Source organism: Dipodomys merriami, unplaced genomic scaffold (genome assembly GCF_024711535.1).
Source record: "Dipodomys merriami isolate MVZ:Mamm:240054 unplaced genomic scaffold, mDipMer1.0.p SCAF_11, whole genome shotgun sequence".
Taxonomy (NCBI): Eukaryota; Metazoa; Chordata; class Mammalia; order Rodentia; family Heteromyidae; genus Dipodomys; species Dipodomys merriami.
The window spans coordinates 20,693,846-20,719,902 of NW_027202382.1; the positions used below are offsets into that span (position 1 = coordinate 20,693,846).

General features: G+C 37.9%; 1 protein-coding gene and 1 long non-coding RNA gene across 3 annotated transcripts in view; one reads left to right on the forward strand and one right to left on the reverse strand.

Moving 5' to 3' along the window:
* Nucleotides 1-26,057, reverse strand: part of Grin3a (glutamate ionotropic receptor NMDA type subunit 3A) — a 146,204-nt gene that overhangs the window by 32,107 nt on the left and 88,040 nt on the right. Inside the window, exons 4-5 of the mRNA XM_070010951.1 lie at nucleotides 12,677-12,822; nucleotides 7,860-7,975 (exon numbers count right to left, since the gene is read on the reverse strand). Of these exons, the coding sequence (XP_069867052.1) occupies nucleotides 7,860-7,975; nucleotides 12,677-12,822 (262 nt within the window). The remainder of the gene's footprint in view (nucleotides 1-7,859; nucleotides 7,976-12,676; nucleotides 12,823-26,057) is intronic.
* LOC138819467 (uncharacterized) overlaps nucleotides 1-26,057 on the forward strand; it is a 125,935-nt gene that overhangs the window by 12,546 nt on the left and 87,332 nt on the right. The window lies entirely within an intron of this gene.

Sequence of the window (26,057 nt, forward strand, 5' to 3'; positions counted from 1 at the left end):
TGTTCTGTGGCAAGGCAATGTGCAGCTGTGGATTCTTTATGTGGTTACAATGCCATATAACATAAACAAACAAATTAGGCCTTGATGCACTGATACGCATTGGTAAGATGACTCTTGCCAATATGTTATTGAGGGAAAAGTATCAGTTCCAAAGGGTATTTATAGCACAAATCCACCTTGTAAATATAAAAATATTTAAGACAATTATATTTTCAGGAAAACATATGTATGTGATGAAAAAAAATGCTCTGATAAATTAAAGGTCCAAGACTATAGTTCTGCAGGGTGCAGATGACTGGAGACTGGCTGGAAAAAGGGAACAAAGATAGATATATTGCAGTGGTTTTATTGATCAACTTAGACTGCATTCCCACACTACCCGGCTCTGCTTGCTTTTGAAACTGTTAATACACTGTTAATCTCTTTGACAAGCCATGTGCAAGAGGCTAATTAACTTCATCTTGTTTTAGCAATTAGAAATCATAGTACAAAAAGATTATATATATATTGTTCTTAAGATGATAGAGGAAGATAACTAAAAATATGTTTAGTTCCTTTTTCATAAATAAAGGGTTAAAAGCTGTCAAGGATCCAAAGATATGTCCTGGAAACAAATGCCTGCTGTAATTATTTTATCTTCCAATTGAATTCTAAAGCTATGAGTTTGTTCCTTTTTAAATGCAGATACACAAGGCCCCTTTTAAATCTATGAGAACTGAGATGTGTACATAAGCAACAAAAAAGATATAAATAATGCCAAACAATTCTAGAGTGTTAAAGAATTGTGTATTTTTTCCCCTTGGTTAATTTTGTTTGTTCTTTAACAATTCAGAGTCAAGGAGATGATGACAATGTCAAAAGCAAGCTTTTGAATCTTCTATTCTAGGAGCTATGTTGTGAGCCTATTTTTTTTTATCTTTTTATTTTTGGCCTAAGTAGTCTTAGTTTGAAAGGCAAGACTGATAATAAAAGACTTAGAGGTGGGCAGCTGTTTATTCTGCTGGTGCTATCATTAAATAACATTTTTAACTGGGTAACTTTTTATAAGGAAGTTACCACTTTTCTTTAGCAACTTACAATGAATGCCATTGACAATTCGGTTTGTACAAACATTTATTTGGAATGTATTTACATGTCAGGTTCAACAGGAGGTACATGTGTAATAACACTCAATGATTCACTGACTTACCCATCCCTTCATTCACTCATTCATTCAGCCATGGTATAAATATTTTATTGAGTAACTAGACCCTGTGATAAGAGGACAAGACTTAGCCGTGAGAAGGGTCTCTCATGCCATGGAATGTTCTCTCTGTGGGGGAGATTAAACAAAGCAGCCCATTTCTAATGCATAGTTCATTACAACTGAGACAGGTGTCATGAGAGAGAAGAACGGGGACATGCAAGAACTGAAAGTAGTAGGGTTTGGAACTATCTGATAGGAGTGTGTGGGTAGGATAATTAGTTTGGGCCAGGTTTGTTGAATGTTAAGTGTTTTCCCACTGAAGCAATAGTTTTCAACAATGGAAGCAACAATGCAGGAATAATTTCTAATATTTATCAAGGGCTTACTATACCCTAAGAAGTGCTGTCAGGTAAACATTTTTCATATTCTACCCTGCTTTTGTAAATGATGCACTAAACCCAGGTTGCGTGCTACGCGTGCTGGTACATGGTTCAGTTACTCTGGGATTCCAGACATAAGAATCAGGAGATTCTGAGGCCTATTATGTGCCAGACACTGTTCTGCGTTTCCCTCTAAGGATCCATGTAAGAATATGTGTTGTTTAAAGAGACTTCAAGATTAAATGACCAAACTAATAATATCACACAGGTAGTAGTTGATAAAACCAGTATTTGAAAGTAGGTGTTCACCATATCTCATACCAGTCAGGGGACTATTTGATATATTTCCTCCTCTTTTATAGTATGGGTCTGATCTCAACCTCTATATTGGCTTACTCTCTTCAAATCAGGTAGTTCCATAAAAAGTCTCCATCACCAAAACAAGTGGTTTACTTTCAGAAGACAAAAAATAAGATTATTCATAGATAGATTTTGTTGATCAACTTTTCAATAAGTTGTAAAAAGAGTTTAAGAATGGTCCTAACTTGTATGTGATTATATATGTCAGTAGTTTCTCTAACAAGAACACTTACGAGTTCTGCTGTTTTTCTTAAACATTCTGTTCAAGCTGGTAATTTCAACTGATATTGGTATAATACTAAAAGAAAGGTTTTTCTTCCGTTTTCTTTAATTTGACAGGCATTTGTTGCACACCGATTTATCTACTCACTAGTTGTACACATATGCACTTCATGCTTATTCCATGTCAGCCACTCTTCCAGGTGTCATGGAGGTTAGTAAGTTATATGAGACACGAAGAAGTTTCTGGGGGCAGGTGGGAGCTGAGCATACACCCATGGCTGCCCGACACAGTGGGAAGTGATATGACTTTTCTTGGAAAAAAGATGTGTAAGGCACGAATTTAATAAAGGTAACACATAACAAATAAGACACAAAGAGGCTGGAGGAAGTTCTGTGAAAGTTCAGAGGAGAGTGATCGCTATTGGAAGAAAGGAAGTATGAAGCATCTTAGACTGATTCTGGATCATGACACTTTCTGATAGATGAGATAAAAATACATGATAAGAAAGATAAGAAATGTGAAGTTAACTCTTATAACAAATCTGTATATTCTAAGGATGGAGTATTCTATATTATCACAAAAGTATTAAAATTCTCTACTGGGCAAACTATAAGTTACAGAGACATATAAAAAATACCCTGGCATACAGGAAATAATAAATATTAAATCACTCTACTCCATCATGTCCAGGTTATTTGCAATTGACTGCCAAAATGACTAATATCATTTTTAAATTTTCTATTTTCATACATATATTAGAGATATCCATATTTCAATGATTCCCAGCATTGATAAAAATAATGATTAGCTAATTAAAAGTTGCCTGTGAATGAGAGGAAAAGTAGGAAAGAAATAAGTGACAGTGAAAAGAGGTATTTGTTAAAGATACAGGAATTCCTTTTATTTAGAAACATAAAATGGTAAAACGTTGAAGCATCCATTTCCATCCTTATGTTTCATCAGTTGCTTTTCAAATGTGGCTGTACTCATTGGTGAAAGAATTTAAACTGCTGACTCAACGGAGTCTGAGTGGCTTTCATTATCATTAGAATTGTGGCTTTGCAATAAAGACATGGCTGACTATTTTGTGGTTGACGGATGAAGCAAAATGGAATTCCTCAACCCTAAAGATGAAGCCATCAAGCACCCTGGAGATTGGCTACAGCTTAATAGCCCAAGAGAACAATTTTCAGAACAGAAATCCTGATCTTTTCCCCATGGATAAATCAGCTTTACTCAGCTGAAAGTAGTGGAAATATATTTTGGCTAGCAAATGTGCAGTTATAAATGCATAGACTGAAGGAATCTTCCTGAAATGTGACCAGGAAAATAAGTATTTTGAAAATAAGGTTTCAAATAGGGTTAAAAGGCTTCAGGATGAAACTCATTCAGTTCCGAAGTCTGTCTTTGGAATAACATAATTACTGTGGGACAATGGTTGAGAAGATATTGTTAATAGTTCTAATTAGAAAGGAGATTTTACAAATGGGCTGCCTTTATCTCCAGCCCATCAAACTGAGAAATGTCTGAGAGAAGTTGAGATTGGTGGAGCTTATTAATTTGTATACTGAATACAATACTACCATTAATTTAATTGAATATATACAATATACTGGGATTTACTGAGTATTTCCCAAGTACATACTTTACATGTAGTATTTTCCTTAATCTTCATATGACTCTATCCTATCCTCAGTATGAAGATAAACTGGAGGAAACCAGTAAGACATTTGACAGGTAGTGACAGCGAGTCTATTCCAATTCAAGCCCCTAGACTCCACAGCTGGTGCTCTAGGCACCATATTAAGTAATTATTGGAAAGCAAGGAAATGAAACAAGGTCCTTTGGCAAAGGTCTTTGGCCGAAAGGTCACAAATCGTTATTGTGCAGTTACATTACTCTTTTCTGCTTGTTTGACCTTTATTGCCAGGTAACTCCAATGCATAAATTTGGGGCTTGTATTTCATTTATCATAATTTCTTTTTTTTTCCCTAAGCAGATACTATGTCTTTGTACTCCTGATGTGTTTAAGTTGATCAAAGATTAATACATACTCTCTAACTGTTAACAGTTTTGATTTGCTCTGTTCTATATACTCTTTAGCAACAGAAAAGGCTCAAACTCAATGTGAAGCCATAATCTCTCTCTCTCTGGCCTTATTTTAACTTTTTTTTTTTTTTGCTGTAAATAAATGCACAATGTTGAAGTTGGGGGGTAATGAGTAGTTATATTAGTTTGGTTGGGCTGCTATAACAAAATATCCAAGACTGGGTAACTGTTGTTTTGTAAATCACTTCTCACAGTGAGGGAGGGTAGAAAAATCCGAGTCACTGCTGTGCCTGATAAGAATGAACCAGCTACCTATGAACTTTGTAGCTCATAGATAGCTTCTAGCTTTGTAGTCCTATTTGGGAAAGGGTGAATGGGCCCCATGAGTCTGTTTTACAACAACCTGAATCTCATTTTATGAACACAAAGCTTTCATGATATAACATATTTCCAAAGGCCCCTCCCTTGAAACCCATCACAGTGAGGTTTACATTTCAACATATGAGTTTCGGACAGACACAGACATGGAGACACTAAATGAGTGTGATAGTGATACTATACAGAGTGAGTGTACTTCTAGCACTAGGAAATCAACAAACTCTGTTGTCTTTCCTAAGTTCCTCGAATTATTTAAACACTTGAGGAAATACATGCGAACTATTAGCATGTGTTTTGGTCAACTATATGACTAAATGTATTTGGTACTTATTTCAAATTTAAGTGAATGAATTAGTAATTCATCATTTATTTTATAGCTACTGTCTGCTTTGCATTGCACTAGACTCTCTGAAGGGAATGAAGATAGACACATGCAACATTTCTATAAGTCAAATGGACAATTATTGGTCAGAAACTGTTTATACTTATTGATTCTGACTGTATAATAAAAGTTCCTCTTTCACTGAGTTGGAAAACCTGAATGTTGTTAAAGTAAATTCTATGATATTTGTTAAACAATGCTTGAAAAAAATTGAAGAAAAATAAAATATTTCCTAAAATAGTTTTGAGTTGAATATTTGAACCATGCTCTAAGCCAAATTTATTTATTTATTTATTTTTTTGTGCTGCTGGGATTGAACTCAGGGCTTCACATGCAGTTGGCATGTACTCTATAATTGAGCTATTCTCTTAGCCCTTTTATTGGTCTTTATGAATCTGCTTTTCCTGTTGTGTATGACTTAGAAGTATCCTCTGTTGTGATTTTGCGAAGTTCCAGATAGTGGTTTGGATCTTTAACATTCCCTCCAAAGCTCTTGTGTTAAAGGCTTGGTCCTTAATGAACAGTATCCTAGGTGACAAAATCATGATGGCTCTGACCTCATGAATGGAACAATCCATTTGTGGATTTGTAGTTTAATGGCTATTGGATAGTGATAGAAACTTCAGGAGTTGGGGCCTACTTGCAGCAAGTATGCCATTGGGCGCATGCTTTGAAGGCCATTATGTCTCCACTTCTTAAGACCATACATGATGAAGCAGCTTTGCACCACTGTCTGTGTACTCTTTGCCATGATGATCTAACTCAACAATGAGCCAGAAACAACACAGTCAAGTGACTGGGTTGATTAGACCCTTTGAAATGATGGGCCAAAGTAAACATTTCCTTCTTTGAAAATGTTTATCTCAGGTGTACTTGCTGGTAGGGGCAGTCTTGAATGAAGTTTTCTGAGGTTTATCCCATCTGTTCCGTGACAAAATCAATGGTGGTGATAATCCTCTCTCTATTCAAATCCGTAAACTTTTCTCCAGGGATATCTCTCCTTGTGGCCACTTTGCATTTATTCCCTGAGAACGACGTAGTTTTCTGGAGAAGATAGGAACTGCAAGACACTAAGTCTCAGGAGCACAGATGGAAGTGTAAACAACAAACCAGTAGGGAGTTAATTGTGTAGCATCTGGCACTGGGGTCCAACAGAGGCAAACAAGCCATCTTACCATTGCTTCTTGACAAGAGAGGGTTACCCCCTAAAGACAGAGGTGGAAAATGGAGCCCCTCAGTGTTATGCCCTGTGCAAATGATTCATTGTTAGTAGCAACTAATGGTAGGAGGGACCTCAATTACCCAGGGCATTTAGGACTTTCTTTCCAAATCACCAGATGCCAAAAAAAAAAAAAGAATTTTTCCATTGGTACATTGCAGTAGATGAAGTATATAGAATGTATTGAATATTCTTTTGGTTTTTCTGGCTTTGCTTTCTCTTCTCTCTCTCTCTCTCTCTTTCCCTTGCTCCTTCCTTCCCTCTCTCTGCTCCCTATCTCCCTCCCCTCCTACCTCCTTCCTTTCTTCCTTTTTTTGTGCCTTCACTAGGCACACTTAAGTCTTATAGAAAACTACCATTACTATTTCTCTTCTTGAGTTCTATTTCTGGTTAGCAGGGGTCATTGTGCTTATAGAGGAAAATCATTTCTCCTAGGAGAGGGCTTGAAGAAACAAAATCAGGTGTACCATTGTCATTCATCACAAAAAAAAAAAAACAACCCAGAATGAAACAAACGAAAAAAAGAAAAAGAAAGAAAGCCCACTTATGTGGTTAGGGGAAAAAAAAGAGACCAACTGTGGGACAATTGGAATTGGAATGGTCTTGATACTCTAGTTAACATACAGCAAGTACAGATTTCTGAAAATAGGACTTTGGTGCCCCCATGGGATTGTTTCAAGCCAATGTGTCTTGTGACAAGTGAGCACGGCTGTCTTGAGAGTTAGCTTGTACTGTCAAGGAAGGAAAGCTGGGAGTGGGGAGATGTGAAATTTGCTGGTTCAACCTATCAGCTTCATATATCAACTGTCATTCGGAGAATGAGAGAAAGAACTGACAAAGCAGTCCTTCATTGGTCCTGAAGTGTGATTGATGGGTTGATCTAGTTGCAAACAAAAATTACTACCAGAGGAGGGAAAAAGGCAAATGTGGGGTCCCTAGAAGGTTTCATTTAGGCTTCTAAAGAGTACTAAGTTTTTTTCTACTTTCCAATAGTAGAAAATATTTACTTAGGAAGCATGAGACTTGGATTTTAATCCCCGCATCATTGTCTAATATAAATGATATTAAATGATATGGATGTGTGATTTATTATGGTCAGGCTTTTTATTGTATATAGAATGAATGAAGTGGATTAGATCAGTTCAGGCTCTTCTGGTTAGAAAATGTGATCTTTCTAGTTTTTGTATCAGATTCATTACAGTGTTTGGTTATTTAAAAGCAAAGATTAAGGGCTGGAGATGTAGCTCAGTAGGAAAGAGCTTTCCTAATGTGCTAGGACCTAGTTTCAATCCCCCAGCACTGAAAAAAATCCAAATAACAGACAACAACAACAATAACAACAACAACAACACAAAACAAAAGCAAAAGCACAAAGAAAAATCCTGATTAAATTTCAACTGCTCCCCTCACGGACTCCACTCCCAGATATCTGAATCATCATCATTTGGGAAAACTATCATTTTCTTCTTCTGTTCTAACAAATGCATAAATAAGTATTTGTTGAGCCAGTGAAAAATAAATTCCTAACTTCAGCAACTTAACTGCTAAGTGCTTATGAACTGAAAATGGAAACAAGGGAAGACGAATCATTTTTTGCCCCTGACGTTGGCATTTGTGACTTGCTAGGTTAGCAAACTGAGCACATCTTGAGCAAAAGTGAATTGAGAGTGACTGATTAATACCTTCTATGGCAAATGGCTTCCCCACGGTGAGAAGCTTGCAGTCAGCATCGATTGACACTTCATAATCCAGAAGGGCTTTGTCCATGATGAAGGCGTCTAGTTTCTCTGGATCATTCCTATATTTAAGACCAAGAGAAGAACAGTGACAACAATTCATTAATAGGTAGGAAGCATTAATGCTGACAGCTGTCTTTCATTGAGGGGACAGAAATCTGGATATTAAATAATGGCAGCAGAAGCTTGCTATATGCAGATTCAATTCCAGAGCAGGAGAAACAGAAAGAGGTGAAGGCTTTCTCTACCATGGGTTTCTCTACCATTCTCTTCTGTTGCTTCTAAATTCAATATCAAAAGCAGATGAATAGACTTGATGTATAGAGAAAGTTGCTTTCCTCTTATAATATCAGAGTAGCTTCTTTTTGCTCATTCATTCCAGGATGTTGCACTTGCTAGGCAAGCGCTTTGCCACTGAGCTACATCCCAGCCCTGCATACATATTATCACTCATAAACATTGTAATATAACATGATCAATGACCATAATATCATGATCACTGACATTTTTTTCAAAGATCAGGCAACATTTCATATTTTGGAGCAGATATTAAAGAAATACTTGTAAGAGATAGAACATTTGTGGGGACTAAAAAGCTAATGTCTCTTTTAAGTCCTCGCACTAGCAATCAGTTTAAGGAACATGTTGTGGGTCTGTGTTAAGTGAAGGAGCATAGACTCAAGATGCCATTTAGATGCCTTCGACATTCTTCATCACGATCTTCAATAGTCCTGAGAACGATCATGTCTCATCATGCCTGAGCTCCCACTTAAAGAGAAAAGGAAGGAAGACCTCCTCCTCCTCTTCCTCCTCCTGCTCCTCCTCTTTCTCCTCCCCCTCCTCCTCCCCCTCTTCTCCCTCCCCCCTTTCATTCCCCTCCCCTCCCCCTCCCCCTCCTTCTCCTCCTCCTATTTCTTCTCCTCCTCTTCCTCTTTCTCCTTCTCCTCCTCCACCTTCTCCTCCTCCTCTTCCTCCAGTGCTTGTTTGCCAATGTTACCCCTGAGTTGGTTTTTCCCCCATTGCCCCCTTCTTGTTCCTACCCTCAAGTTATATAATGGAAGGAGGACTTCTAAAGAAAGTTGTCTTGGCAATTCTTTGCTCTCATTCATTTCAAATCCTTTTTGGAAAGTTGTAGTACATATATTGTTTTTGGCTCTGTCACTTGACCATACCTCCAGCTTTGCTTTTAGATATCAAGTCTAGTAAACTAATTTTATTTATTTTTTTTGTCAGTTGTGGGGCTTGAACTCTGGGCCTGAGCGCTGTCCCTGAGCTCTTCAGCTCAAGGTGAACACTCTACCACTTGAGCCACAGCACCACTTCCAGTTTTTTGGTGGCTTATTGGAGATAAGAGTCTCATGGACTTTGCTGCCCAGGCTGGCTTTGAATCATGATCCTCAGGTCTCAGCCTCCTGAGTAGCTAAGATTACAGGCATGAGCCACCATTGGCCTGGCAAATATTTTTGCCTAGGTTTTCCTTGAATGGTGACCCTTCAGATCTCAGCCTCCTTAATAGCTAGGATTACAGGGAGGAGTCACCAGCTCCAGGCTGAGAAAGGCTTTACTTTTGCATTACAATGTATAATTTATGGATTTCATTGGGATAGTTTGGTTGATACATTTAACATATATTGATCATATCCACCTTCCTGTTATCTCCCTTTGTCCTCCTTTCCTCCTTCTTATCCCTTTCTCTTCCCTGACAGCATCCCTTACAGTAAAGTCTTTAATACCCTCAGTGTGCAACACTCTTTTTTTCTCATCTGGCCTCAGTCCTTCCTCCCATAAAACCAGGAATGGGCTGTTCAAGTTCAACACAAAGAAATTGCCTCTAAACTCAGAGAAGAATAAGGCTATGGCTCATAAAAATTTAGAAGAGAAAACTGTCCCCAGACAGATTCATCACTGGTCAGGAAACACATTGCCAAATGATAACTCTGTTCTGGATCACACACAGACACATAGTAAAAAGGGTAACTGCCTTTGGTGTCAATTAGCAAGGCTTCCTTCTCCTACTCTTCCCAGAAATGGAATAGGGAAACTAAAATGTAACCTCTTTTCTATGGACTATTGGATTTAAGTTACAGTAAAGCCCACATTTAACTTTAAATAAAATGAAAACACCTTCCAGATAAAGGATGCTAAATCGACATGGTGTGTGTGTGTGTGTGTGTGTGTGTGTGTGTGTGTGTGCGCGTGTGTGTGTGTGCATGTGTATATGTGTGTTGTGTGAATTATCTCCTAGGAGTTGATAATGAGAAACCTTAATGGAATCTTGGCAATGGAATCAAAATCTCCAGTCTGACTGCTTCAGTAGCAGAATGTACCTTGTGAAAGCTACTTCGCAACAAGTAACTATTTGCCAATATTCCACAAATATTTTGCGCCAGCAATATGACAATAGGAAAAAAAATTGAAATTCAATGCAGCTATTTTGGAACCAGATTTTCCTGAGGCCCAATGTCAATGATATCCTTAAATAACCACTCTTGATTTTGGACTGCAATATTCAGTTAGCTGTAATGGATTTCTGTTTCACAGAAAGGCAAGAAACAGTGAGCTCACAGTTTCCTCTGGGACCTTGAGTCATCAGGGAGGAAGTGGCTGAGTATGATGAGCCTGGCATTAGTTGTTCTAGGCTGAATTACTGTTGTAGTTTGGCATGGCTTGGAGTTGTTTCTCCCATTGCAGTATCGTGTTCTTCTTTTGGAGCATTAATGTAAATGTATATTGAATACCACAAAGGGGTGTGTGTATATGTGTGTCTGTGTGTGTCTGTGTGTGTATTGACATGTCAAAATGAGCACTTTTTTATTTCTTATAAAGCTGTCATGTTAGAAAACTGGGACCTGGGGCTAGGGTTATACCTCAAGTGGTTGAGTGCCTGTCGAGTAAACGAGAGAGCAAGGTTAGGTTAACACACAGGCACCCATACTGCACAGATGACTGGGGTATCATGCTGTGTAGGTGTGAGGGAGGGGGCGTAATAGGAGGATTCTGCTTGTTCAAAGTGGTAACTAGGAGTATCAACAGTGACTGGGTCATAGGTGGAGACAGAAGCCCCAGAGAGAACCAAGAAGGTGTTAACATGAATTTCTGCTTATAGTTCTTTTTCACATCAATCATTGAATCATTTGGGGAGCTTGCTACATGCACATTCTAATAAAGTAGGTTCCTGATGGCTTGCATTTCTAACTTTCTCCCAGATATCACCTGGAGCCTGAGTACTGCTAGAACATGGACCATTCTTTAAACATCCGGGACATATTCTTCTATTATGGTTTCCCATCCAGCCCTAAAGCAGTGTTTGGATTTTAGACATCTGGTTCTATTTTGACATTGTGCTTGTTAACCGGAATACCAAGGGGATTTTATTTCTTTTAGGCCTGCTTCACTGTGCCTGCTTTTTAAATGATTGGCTCTTTCTAGGCTAGAGTGTGGTCCACCCTGGGCATGAGATGGGGCCTCCTCAGGTGAAACCTTAAATGAATACACTGAGTGGAATGAGCCTGCTGGGGACCATAGCAGAGTTCCATCTCATTCTTGTCATATTGTTATCAGAGCCCAGTTTGTCAGCCATTGCTTTCTATTGGGAGCCATTGCTGTCTCCCTGACATCTTATTCTCTTACCCACGCATTTGCCTGAAGGAGGAAAAAAAAAATAGAAGAGCATCTAGGGGGCAGCTGAGCTCCAAATACTGTGTTAGAGAGAGAGGGGGAGAGAGACGGGGGAAAGGGAGAGAAAAGCAGAGTCTATTCTTGCAAAATTAAAAGTGCCATTTCGTAGTACATCATATATAATTTTGCAAATCTAAGAGCACACAGCTTTTTCTCCAAGCTCTAGTTAAAAGTCTATAAGGTTTTTTTTTTTTTTAAAACAGGGATTATTACTAGGGCACTTAAAAAACACAAAGCCCACGTGTCCTCAAGTATTCTTATCTAGTCCCTTTATTTCTCTTTACTTTCTTTCTTTTTTTTTGAAGAATTTGAGATGATAAGATTTACTGTCCAGTGGGAAGACTCTTGCAGCTGATCATGGGAAACTAGATTCCTGATGTTGGAAATTCTGGGGATTGGAGGATCTGTAATTGTCTAGATAGCATCAGGCAGGAGAGAGAGGACAGTTCACATTTCATCCAGTGGTGCTGCGTGGAAGCCATATATTCCTTTTCCCAGGAAGACTAGACAAACAGAGCCATACACCAACCTTCTCTCCACTTAGCTCACTGAATGATAGGCTCTGATAATCTGTCATGGCAACATGATCACCTTTGATCACTTCTCATGACTTCTGATGAGAAAAGAGTAGGCACGGAAATCACAGCCTTCTATCTTGTTTACTTTCTACAGGAAATCTCTATGAGAGATTTCAGTTCTGTGAATCAAGAGGAGTCCTTCTATGGCCTTATAGATTCATGATGAAGAAAAGGGTTGCTTTGGGACACTGTATCCTTTGGCCCCATTCCCTGTGTGTTTGATCATTTCAGCACCAGTATTTCCTCAAGTGATGCCAAGCAAACATTTACTTCCCCCTCCATCTGCTTGACTAATGATAACACTGGCTCTCTGAGCAAGGATTCTGCCAACTTGAGACTATTCAGGTAACTAGTAATCTAGGTTGTATAAAATAAATGCATACTGTTCTGTACTGACTTTGGGATCTCACAGAGTATGAGGTATTACTGACCATCCTTAAAAAAGTATCCATCCTTCTCTGTCAATAAGAACTTTTAGGATATCAGATCTTAGAGGTTGATACTCACTTTAGATACTGTACTCCGTCAGGGGTAGCTGGGACATTGTACCTCCTCATATACTCGTGCATCTCTGGGAAGCTTTGTCTCACATAATCTTCAGCACTGCTTTCCCGGACAGTTCCAAAGCGGAAGCCTTGAGAAGGATGGTGCAACTGTTGAGGGAGAAAAAGAAATGGCTTATATATATACACACACACACACATATATATATATATATATATATACACATATATGCACATATGTTTTATAATCATTTAAAAGTTTTTCCTTTTGCACCATTCCTTGGAATTGAATGCTATTTCAGAGCTTTCAACCATTCAAGAGCAAAAATCATCCATTTAGAAATGTACAGATGTAGGTGCAAGCTCTTTATAGCTCAGCTTTCATTGTCATTAATTGTTGTATCTTCAGAAGCAAACAGCTGGGAACAACTAATGAAAACTATAAAGCTTTTTTTTTCTCTGTATTGAGACCCTTGTAGATTTCTCTGAAGAGCTGCACTAACTGGTATATGGAATTAGCACTGTGTTACAAATTGCATATTAAAATATGTAATTATGAAAAGAAAACCAAAGATTATGATCCTCCTTGGTTAGAACTACACAGAGACCAAGTTAAAACCTTTGCCCGAGATCATGCTATTCCTGCCCAATGCTGTCATGACTCTACTCCCTTTATGTTTACCACTCTTTATGCTATATTACATAGTAAGTGTACTGAACTTATTGTGGGGATTATTGAGAATTGCTGTCCTTCCTTTAAGTAGCTGTATTATCCAGTGCTGATTCATTTTGCATATTCTCTCGATAGTAATCTCATGCCACGCAGCCAGGTGTAACAGAGGGGGGGCTTGGAGGAGTAGATCCAGGATGCAAACCCTAGCAGTCAGGAGAGGTGTTGCACTGGCAGTCTTGCTGAGGCTTTCCACCACCGAGGATAGTCAATATGTACTGGATGAAATACTTCTCAATGGAAGGTGTAAGGAAGCATTAACATGCAAGGTAAAACTTGGACTATTTCTCAGATACAACAATCAACTGGAATTGGACCATGTTATTAGAATGTTCAAGAATCCTGTTTGTCAGCAGTGTTTTAGAGTGATATTTTTCTCCATCATTGTTCCAATTAAGTGTTTGCCCTTTTTTTTTTGTTCTGCTTCATATTGACATATTTCATGCCATTGGTTCTGACCTGAAGCTCTGGGGACAAGAATCTGTGGATTTGCTTCATGAAGTTTATAAACCTCCTGACAGTTTAGGCACTGTTTTATATGAATATGTGTTTGTAATTTTCTTCTAGGGAAGGAGATAACACAGAGCTCTTTTTAAAATAAATAATTAGATTTCGAGTTGTTAATCTCCCAACTAAGAACACATGAATATGCAACATACACCTTATGCCTGAAGGTGAATTAGTTTTGCTATACACTGGAAATCTAACATGACAATAGTTCAGTGTGCAGCTCATCCTTATAGAATGTCAAAATCATGTTGGGAAATCAAGAAAGCAATTAAGAAAACAAATGCACCTATGACGAAAGCAAAAATCTTTTATATGGCACAACAGAAATTAAATAACACTTACTTAAAAGCAATAATTCCTCACAAATATGGTGTATGTACACACATGCATGCAACATACCCAGCAACATATATCATGATATTAATAATGGTTGTCCTACTGGTGTTAAAATTATATCTATATATATACATTTAATTTGTGTATTATTTAACAGAAATATGCATATGTTTATCATAGAAAAGTCACTTCAAGATCAGCAAAATAAATCATGCATTCATTCACTCAGTGTTTATTGAAGGCCTACTCTCAAAGTTACAGGAGCCATTATTGTCATCTGGGAACTGTGATCACCTGGTTGTTCATGATACTTCTTTGGCTCCCCCACTGTGGAGGAGGTAATATAGTACATATACTTGTTTTTAATGCAATTACAAAATGCATCCAACAAGTTCTAACTTTTTATGCCAGTGCAACCTAAGTGACACATAAACAATAACATCAGCCAGCATTTATGGAGTGCTTAATATGTGTCAAGCATGGTACTTAGCACTTTACCTACATTAGCTTGTTTAATCCCCATAATGGCTCCATGACGAGGAATAGCACTACTCTTACTTGGTCTTTGAAAGATTAGTACACTGAAGTTCAACGAATGGAAGTAACTGGTGTTAAGATCACCCCGCTGGCAGCAGTAGGGAGTGAATGAGAACCCAAGCCTGTTGATTTCAGAGTCCACACTGTTCTCTGTCGCCTCATACTGCCTTTCAGCTAGTGGCAACAATGAGAGTGAAGGTACTTATTAGAAAGAACACACTGAACTTTACTTGCTATTCTCCTTGCAATACTCACAATAGCCATTGCCCCCCTATGGTTGAGCAAAGCAAATTTATCAGCATGTTGCTTACATAACACCTATTCACTTTTGAAGACCAATATTTTCGATGTGAAATCTTTGTTCTTATCTAGTTTCCTTCTCCTACCCAGAGTGATAACAGAAAAAAGTGCTTATTTATCTGTGCAGATACAGCATCTTGTACACACAGAATATGTGGCCTAGGTATTTAGTCAATTTTTTTCACACTTTCTGTACATTGTCTTCTTTAATCCTTTCAAGAACCCTATGAATTAGGCATTTCCATTATCTTTCTTTTAGTGATAAAGAAAGTTTGCCATTTATGCAAGGTCACTCTATCAGTGAAAGTTGCTCATGGGGTTCAAACCCAATCAGTCTGATCAAAATACTCAGCTTTTGACCTTTATGGGCCACTGCTTCTTCTACATCCTACTAACCCTCTTGATCCCAACATTACAAAATTTGTTGCTTATGTGCCAGGCACTGAGTTAAGGACTCCAATGTTTGTAATGCTCACAATGAAACCTGCTGGATTGATGTTACTTTCTTTATTTTATAGATGAAGATGCTGAGCTGAATTCAGATGGTTCAAAGAATGACCAAATTCTCACAATTAGCCATGTCTAATCCATGCTACTTTCCCTTTCTTGTAGACTGTTTTATTCATTTGTGTATCCATTTCCCATTGTGACCTTTGGCACTTGCAGGTAGTCTATACTTGTTCATCAATTGAATTCATTTTATAATTATTTTCTGTCTCCCGTTTTGCCTGTATTTATGTTGCTACTCTGTTTTGCAATCATTTCCCTAAATTCTTGTCTGTTCTAGTCCCTCCTTTCATAAGTGTGCACACAGTACATATACAATTGTAATTTTAAATTTGTGTGATTTTTTTTGAGTAATGTATGTACTCAGCTTTTCCACTGAACTGAATATGCTATGTAAGTCAAATCATGTCTATCTTAATTCATCAATGTATTCCCAATGGCTTTCATCACATAGTTGCTCAATAAAGTGCTTGATCATTGATTCATTAGTAATGGCCCCTTGAGCCCAGAGGGAGTTGAGAACTTTTGTCATCCCATTTAGAACAAACCGTGCCAGCAGGATAGCTTACCACTCAAGCTTTCTAAATGAGCCCTGTATTAAAGAGTAGGGCCATTAATTACAATGTTCTCATCTTACAGGTGAAAAGAATCTCTTCCTGGGCTGTATTTTTTTTATATTACAGGGTGGCAATACTTTTATGAGCTATAAACTATTTTCTAGGCAAACGTTGTCTTTCTGAACCTCATGTTTTTTTTCTGTTAAGAGGGAAGCTAAAAGGCCCAGGCTCACAATTTCCAGTGCAAGACAAGGTTTCTGGTGGTTTTCCTCTCTATGACCTTCTGCTGCCATTTGTGTACCCACTCTCTCATCAGCCTCATAGGATTGTAAGAAGAACTAATTTTTGGATCCTGAGAATGGAAGATTCCTTCTAGCAAACAAGAAATTACTAGAGTCCTAGGGAGAAAACATTTTGCTAGCTGGGGGGACTCACTTTAACTTAAAGGTGTTTTAGCAACACAATGACTGTTCTAGTGCGAATCATCATCTCCTCTATGTTCTAGACATTTCCTTTCTTTCCTTACAACTCACTCAGAGTCATGTTAGAACTGAGAGCTGATCATGATGTGCATTCCCTCAATGCTCATCCACAGGGATCCATTTGAAAAGAGCCCAGACTTCCTCACGTGGCCTCTGAACATCAAATCCTTCAGCATGATTTTGTTGTCACTTTTTCTTTAGACTTATCTCCTCCATTCCCCTTCCTTTGGCTAAGAACGGAATAGTTTTCTGTTATTTTGACACGTATCTCTTATTTGATCATATTTCTTACATGTAGTCTTTTTGTTTTTGTCTGAGAATCTTTTACCTTGTCTTTTATTGTTGTTGTTGTTGTTGTTGTTGTTGGTTGTGGGACTTGAACTCTGGACTTGGGAGCTGTCCCTGAGCTCTTCAGCTCAAGGTGAGTGCTCTACCACTTGAGCAATAGTGCCACTTGCGTTTTTTTGGTGGTTCACTGGAGATGAGTCTCATGACTCATGCCTGGGCTGGCTTTGAACTGTGATCCTCAGATCTCAGCCTCCTGAGTAGCTAGGATGAGAGGGGTGAGCTAGGGGCGCCTGGCTTTTTACTTTATCTTTACTTCTCCTTTTTTTGTCTTGCTAACTCTTCCATGTCACTTCCTTGAGAGGCTTTCTGTGATCCTTCATCTAGGTCAGACTTCCTGTAACACTTCCTATATAGAATATCTAACATTTCACACAGCACTGATAACACTTGGAATAATTTGTTAGATCTATCTTCCCTGCTAGATACATGTTTTCATGAGAGTAGAATTCATGCCTTTCTCATTCATGTGCTTATAAATAGGCCTCAAAAATATTAGTTTCCATCACTATCACCACCACCACCAACAGCAGCCGCCAAAATGCTGTGTCTGGTACATAGGAGTTGCTTGGTAGATCCAAGGATGATAAGTGAGTCATCATTGAGATGAAATTCTCTTTGAAGAATGCATTTGAATGCAAATTTCATACTTTTGTCGCACTTTATGTGATCTTTTCTTTCTCTTAAAATTATTCTTTCCTTTAATTGCTGCCTTAATTCTTTCAAAACAAGATATTCTTTTTAGAATATGAATAGAATCTGAAAAGGGATCTAAGAAATGATTGATGCAATCCAGCAGGCCAGCCCAGTCCACCTGTGTGTAACCCAAACAGCCACGGATGTCAAAGAAGCCTGCATTAAGGGGAGAGAATGAACGGATACAAAGAGCTAAAAGCATTCGAGCCACAGAGAGAGAAGTATTTCTTTAGAGTTTTTACTAAATCCTTCTAACTCTGTTTATATTTGTGTCAACCTCTTCAGGCCTGGGAAAATATTGAAGGTTAAACTATTTGTATGTGAATTGTTCTGTATTAATGGAATGCTAAACTCTACCTGGAGTGTACTGAAAAAAAATCAGACAGGTATTTCCCTTTCTCAAACCAAATGCAAGCAAACTCAAGAAATAAGCTTCTGTGTCCTACATAGATACGTGGGTACTTCAGATAAACAATTCTACTGCTGAGCATGTTTGTTTGCACCTATCTGAGACTGGTACTTAAATCAGAAATAGAGTCATTGGACCTAATACCATGGCCTTAGAATTGGGTGGAAAGGGCTATTTTTAACTTGTCCCATAGGATGGGATACTATAGATCTTAGGCTGTAGCTTCTCCCATGGCATTTTATCCTCTTAAAACCTATGGATTCCATAATGTCAAGCAGTCTTAAAGTTCAAAGGAGATTTCAAGCTTTCTGTGAACTCTTACTAGCCACTAGTATCTGAATCCTTTACAATAAGTGTAAATTTTTCTTTAAGATGTAGATTTTCAGTTCATTAAGTCTACACTGGAGCCTATGACTTTCTTACTTTTCTTTTCTTTCTTTCTTTCTTTTTTTTTTTTTGGGTCGGTTGTGGGACTTGAACTATGGGCTTGGGTGCTGTCTCTCAGGTCTTCAGCTCAAGGTGAGTGCTCTACCACTTGAGCACAGTGCCACTTCCAGTTTTCTAGTGGTTTATTGGAGATAAGAGTCTCATGGACTTTCCTGCCTGGCTGGCTTTGAACTTCAATCCTCAGATCTCAGCCTGTCAAGTAGCTAGGATTACAGGCGTGTGCCACCAGCACCCGGCGAGCCTATGATTTTCTATCATCAAGATCCTAGCTAATTCTGATGACATGGCTCATGAACTAGACTTTGAGTCAGAAGACTTTTTTTCATAGCATCATTATTAAGTGTAAGTCTACTTGAATGTCTGAAGTGACAAGAAAATCACTCCTTTTGGGATATACTTCTGCATATGAAGGGTAACTTGTATCTCTACTCAGCCAGTTTATTCAATTTAAGTAATAGTGAAATAACAGACAATATTTAAAACAGTTATTGTATGCTACTACCATTAATTACTACCAAGATTACTACTTTTATTATTTAGGAGAAACGGAGATACAGGATAACATACAGCATCATCCAAAGTCATAGAAAGTCATAGAAAGTCTAGATATATACTGGTTATTGCAAATAAGGGAAACCATGGGACCTATGTTTCTTTAGGCCTGGCTTACTTCACTTAATATAATGTTTTTCCAAATCTTTCCGTTTTCTAACAAATGAGGCCGTGTCATTCTTTCTGATGGAGGCATAGAATTCATCTGTCTGTCTATCTATCTATCTATCATCTATCTATCTATCTATCTATCTATCTATCTATCTATCTATCTATCTATCTATCTATCTATCTATCTATCTATCTATCTCACATTTTCTTGATCCATTCATCTACTGAGGGGAATCTGGGTTGGTTCCATATCTTAGCTATGGTAAATAATGCTGCGATAAACATAGTTGTGCTGGTAGCTTTAGTATACCCTTGTTTGTGATCATTTGGGTAAATGCAGAAAAGATCAAAAGCTATGTATATATGACCAGATAAGATAAGTGAAATGAACCCCAAAACAGGGACATAAGTGGGTTTTCTTTCTTGCTATTGTTTTTAATGAACTTATGATGTATTGGGTTTTTTTTGTTTCTTTTGTATGTTCCTCCCCCATGGTATAACCCCTGTTTTCACTGTATTTGATTCCGGTGCCCTGGTCTTGTATATACACTTTTCTAATTTGGGGAGGGGAAGGCAAAAATCAAAATGCTTAAATAGGGATGATACAGGTTGACCCATTGTAACAATGAGATGTACAAGACACTGTGTTGAAAATGAACTTTACAACTTGTGGGGGATAGGGAGGGAGGAGTAGGGGAGGTGGAGAGGGAAGGGATGGTAGGAGAAAAACAAAGGAGGAGGTAACAATGCTTGATAGGAAATGTGCTCATTACCTTACTCATGTAACTCTAACCCTTCTGTACCCTATTTTTACAATAAAACATGTATTAAAAAGAAAGTCATAGAAAGTCTATGTCCAAATCCATAGAAAGTTATAGAAATGAATTTGGATCTGACTCTATCTAGCTTGAAGCCCACACTTTCCATTCCCTAGCACTATAAATTATGTTATTGTTTCAGTTTGGGTTACCTGCTTTGACTATTTTGGTTGTGGTCCTACAGTGAATATTGCAGATGAGGGCATGCCTTAAGCAGGTGCAATGTGGGTAACTGAATAGAAGCCATAAGTGTAGTAGGCAAACAAGGATTGATGCCTTTCCTAGCTATTTCTCTTGCTTTGAATAGTAGAAGATAGAAAGCAAGGCAAAAATGATGTGTCTGAGCTCTCCTCTGTATTTTCTAATATAAACTCTGAGTACTTCTTAGACTCTGATCTTTTTTTTTCTTTTTTCAACATCATTTTTAAAAAAAATTTTCTTCCATCCTCTAAGTCAAGCAGTTTACAGCCTTCCCTTCATTGTCAGTCCTACGCCCTCTGAGTTAGGCCAGCTGCTCTTTAGTCAATGACAGTTTTCAACACCATGCTTGATTTATATGAGCTTTAGCTCAGGTCTTTCTGACAACTTGAGTCATTGCCTCAGATCCATGAATAGACTAGAGGTCAGCAAAGTATGGCCCATGGGCCAAATCCAGGCTGTCACCTGCTTTTGTAAATCAAGTTTTATTGGATCGCAGCCCTGCCCATTCATTTACAGACTGGCTGTGGCTCGCTTTTGTATAAAACATTAAAGCTGAGTAGGTGTGAAATGGACTATCTGACCCAAAAACCTGAAATATTTACTATCTGGCCCAAACAGAAAATGTTTGCTGGTTGCTGTAGAGACAATATGAATCTTGATTCTCATCTTTTAAATATTCCCTTCTATCCTAAAAATTCTGAAGATCACTTAGAAAGAGCCATATTGGCAGCTAAGTGAGAAGAAGTTGGCATGATAAATCTCTGCAGGTCTCCTGGCACTGACCAGATTCGAGCTTTAGTGTGATGGTACGTCATACTTCTAAACTGCGTGGGAGTGTGAGCCTGCCAATTACTATAGTCCTTTGTTCTTTCAAGGTCTAGTAATAGTAAGGCTCTAATTACAAACTCTCAAGCAATAATGTGGCACATGGAATCCTGTCCTAGGACAGGTGATTTTGGAGGTTATAGAGACCAGCCAATAGCCTACCTAGTCATTTTAGCTGTTATTTATTCCATCTCCTTTGCACTTTTCCTCTATTCCTTTTCCATTTGATCCAGACATTACCTGTCTGACATCTCATTGAAGCTGGAGTTGTTCATTGTTTTCATATAGCGGATTCCATTATTTTCTATTGATAGCAGTTAACCTCATTGGGAGCCTCCTTCATTCTGGCACTATGGCAAGATCTTAAATTCAATGCCTTCATCAATCCTCAAGACGTCCTTTTGAAACACATGCAAGCCTATCCTCACATTAAAGATGGAGGAACTGAAGCTTGGAGTGGTTTAACAATTTGCACTAGGGGACTACAATGAGAAAGTGGGAGATCAAGGAAATAAACCCCAAACCTGAGAACTTGTAACATTAATCTCTAGTTCACTTATTTCCTAGTTCATGTATTTTTTTCTCTGGTATATTTTCTCTGGTATATTATTTTCTCTGGTATATTATTTACTCGTTTTCTCTAGTACCTTCGGGTTTCTCTTCTTAGAGAAACTACAGATAAGGTGCATTTTCCTCAAACCTAATAACCAATTTAATTCAAATAACGAGTGCCAGCTTACAAAAATAAGACACACTGTCCATACCCTTTGGGTTTTTAAATAAGCTGTTTATCACAGTTATAGCAACAGCAGCAGCAACAGCACCATTTGAATTGTGCTGTTGATAAAACTCAACCATGCATATTATTCCATTCATGAGGAACAAAGAAACCTTATGGTTTCTGTATTCTATTCATAAAAGGTAAACATCTATCAAGATGTATTGTACTCATAAAATGATTTGTTGGATGGTAACTCCTTTGTACCACTGCTCTAAAAAAAGATAATAAAATATAGTTGAAATAGGTAATGAAGCAAGAGAGATAGACTTGTGTTTCCAAGAACAAGGCATGCATCCTGTGTCCTGTGGGGTTCAAATACTTATGTTCAACATCTAGCAGTTGGTGAATGACTGAGCTCTTCTCCATCCTTTTTTCCACACATTTTCACATACCCTGCCCACTTTTCAGTGTCCTTTTCCCCATAGTCTACTTTGTTTACAGGTAAGGGATAGGAAATGAATTAAAAGAGAGATGTGAAAGTCAGGAGACTGTAACAATATGGAGCCCAGACTATTAGAAAGAAGAGCAGCTGGAGAAGATGTTAGTGATCATGTCATCCATCCATCTGTTTTTGTTAATAACAATATAGGTAGCTCTCATTTATTTAGCACTCCCATATGTCAAGCATTGTGCCAAAACCTTAATATGGATTCTATGACTTAAAGGACATGATGATAAAGAGTTTTGCCATCACTAGCTTTCACATTGGACATTAAGACTTTCTTTGAAATAACTTACTTCAGAGAACTCAAATCATGAACTTAGTCTCACTCTGAACATTATACTCTGCTGCTTCTTGATCTGCCTAAGGAGATTTAAGCTTCTATTGGGAAAAGTGAAGAAGGGAGTTGCTTCACATCACAAAACCAATACAAATGTGAACTTTACAAGTCCTGACTGAGGCCTGACTGATATGGCATCGCTCCAATGAAGATGGCTTGTAGTATCCTACGTTTGACAATTGCCCCATCTACCATTTATGAGACAAAAAATTTCCAGGCTTTCTTTATTTCTATAAGGAATAATTCATTGAATCAAAATTACTTCACAGCATCCACGAAAGGACACAGCTGTATTCATTTATCGAGACTTCTAGAAGTCTTGGTATATTTGTTTCACTTACAGTATTACAAGCTTTAGAACCTGTTGTCATGGTCTCCAGGTAAAGTATCTGCCTTTAAACACAGATGTAAAACCAAAGAATTATAAGATCTCTACAAAGGAATCATTGCTTTGAATGTTTTGTCTACGCCTTTGGTCCCTGTTCTTTCCTTTCTTTCCTACAAGTCATTCTTTTTTGTTTTTCCAACACTGGGTCTAGTGTCTTCCTTTTCTGTTCATCCTTTCCAGTTCACTGAGTCCTTTTGAATCGTCTTAATGAAAATCTTCCTCAAATTTTATGTAAAAGTGACATATAGGCCAATGGTTTTCAGGGCCCATAAATCTATGCATTTACGGTTAATCATTTTTTTAGCATACAATGGAGGTAGGAATAGTTTTTATAATAAACAGTATTGGGAAAATTGAGCATGCACATATCAAAGAATGAAATCAAACTCTAATTTATACCATATATAGAATTAACTCAACAGTAATTATAGGCTTTAATACAGGACTCCAAGCTATGATATTATTAGGAGAAAACATTGTAGAGGAGCTCTGTGACATTGGAAAAAGTAATGATTTTTTACAAATATGATCTTAATAGAAACAATAAGTGAAAAAATATCAGATTATATCAGTGATTGTATCAGACTAAAAATGTTTTGCATAGCAAAGGGAAATAAAACCCAACAGTTCTCCTGATGTGATTCATATTTAAGGAATGAACTCAAAATATCAAAGAAACCAAAAATACTATCAAAAATGGACAAAAGATAGAGTCTGGGCAGTTGGAAAGACTGGGGTAGGTGATGGAAAAATATGTAAAATTACAGTTATAGAGGATGAAGCTCAAGAGATTTATAATACAGCTATTGTATAATTATTCATTTGTGACAATAGCTAATGGTGATATATTGTATTCCCGAAAAATACTAAAAGAGTGGATGTGAAATGCCCTTACCACAAAAACAATCATGTGAGGTAATGCATAGGATAATTAACTAGACCCATCCATTCCACATTGTAGATACGTTTCAAAAATTCATATGAGACAAGAAATAATTTTATCTGTTATTTTAAAAAGCAAAGACAAAAACATGAAAAATGATCCCATTTTATGTAGGATAATCTTGTGGAACCAAATCTATTTCTCTGTTACATACATGTCAGCTTAATTATTGCACTAACACTCATAACAATATTACTTGGTTTGCCAAACAAGCATGGATAATAATGATTATGATGTACCATCTGTGTAATAGACACCGCTTAAATACTTTATATGTATAATTAAAACAATTCGTGTGATAATTGTATAAAGCTTATTTTATTATTATACCTCTTTCAATGCTGTTTGGGACAAACAATTCATTAAATTTTCTAGATTGGCTGCCAGTTCCTAAGTTCATAGAACTCTGCTGCTTTAGCCTCCACATAGTTGTGATTACAGGTGCATTCGCCATGCCTGGCTTTATAGTTATTCTATAGATGAGCATCCTGAGGGATGGTGTGCTAACAACTAACATGCCCAAGCTTATGGACTAGTAAATGAGAGTGGACAGCTTTTTGTGGCTCTATTGCCTATTTCTGGACTACTACACTACGGAGTAAAAAAGTTGTAGGCTCTGTCAACTATTCCCTTCAGTGTTGTGAGCAAGAATCAATTACATTATCTTCAAAATGGCCAGTTGAAAGAGTTTGACCACTGTACATGTAGCCAACAACCAATGGTGAGTGTTTAACTGAATCCCAAAGTCTGTTAATACTAGTAGCTATTGTTCTCTGTGCTGATTGTGTGCTTGGCCCTCCATGTTTGCCAGCCTTGCTTTGCCTGGGTGAGGTGGGTTCTATGAAGAATCTCAGCTCGTGAATTGGGGAAGTGGAGCTCAGACCTGAAATAACTTCCCTCCAGGTCCATCAGCCCACACAACTGGAGACAGTTGCTTTATATATTTATGAGTCGATTCTAGAGCCCAGCTACTACAGATGAGACTGTCGAAAGTGATTATGGTTGTATTAGTTACTTTAGAACCACAATCCCTTTTAAACTGGAATTCCATGGTGACAGAATTAGGGCTTGTACCAGGTCATTTTGTGCTGAAGCTGAGGTGATAGAGCTCCTTACCGAAGAGACAAGGAGAGGAGAGAAAGGGAGAAGAGAAGAAAGAAGAGGTGATGGGGGAGGGTAGGAGTAAAAGGGGGAAATGGAGGGGAAGCAGAAGGAGGAGAAAGAAGACTGCTTTAAGGTCATTGTCAGAATAACCGTGAATTTTTGTTGATATTATTGACTTGCTATACAGCCAGCTTTCTTTCTTTCTTTCTTTTTTTAAGATAATGAGTACATTTCTTATTAAGCATTGTTGCCTCCTCCTTTGTTTCCCCTTCCTATTCCTTCTCATCTACCCCACCACCACCTCATAACACCCCCCCACCCTGCCAAAGTTGTAAAGTTCATTTTTAAACATAATGACTTGTACATCTCACTGTTGCAATGGGTCCACCTGTATCCCTATTTAAACGATTTGTTTTTTCCCTTCCCCTCCACAAATTATACCAACATCAAATACAGTGAAAGCAGGGGTTATACCGTGGGGGAGGGACATAGAAAGCAACAAAGAAATCATCTTATAAATGTGTTAGAAACAATAGCAAGAAAGAAAAACATTTGAATACTTATCTTGGGGTTCATTTTGCTTAACATCTACTTAGCTGACCTTTTCTGCTTGTCTCAGACATATACTAGTTATTGCAAATAAGGGAAACCATGGGGCCTATGTTTCTTTGGGCCTGGCTTACTTCACTTAATATAATTTTTTCCAAGTCTTTCCATTTCTTAACAAATGGGGCAATGTCATTCTTTCTGATGGAGGCATAGAATTCCATTGTGTATATATACCACATTTTCTTGATCCATTCAGCTACTGAGGGGCATCTGGGTTGGTTTCAAGGTGAAAAATGACCTGTGGGCTGTGAAATTCAAACTCCTCACCTGAGTCATTGTCCATCGCCAGCAGTGTACTGAGGCCTGCCGACTGAGCAGGCAGGAAGGTCCTTTCTCAACCTAGAGTCAGCAATTCTGGCCTGATTAAATGCAAATGAATGAAAACAGCTATACATTTACCTCCAGTGTAGTGATG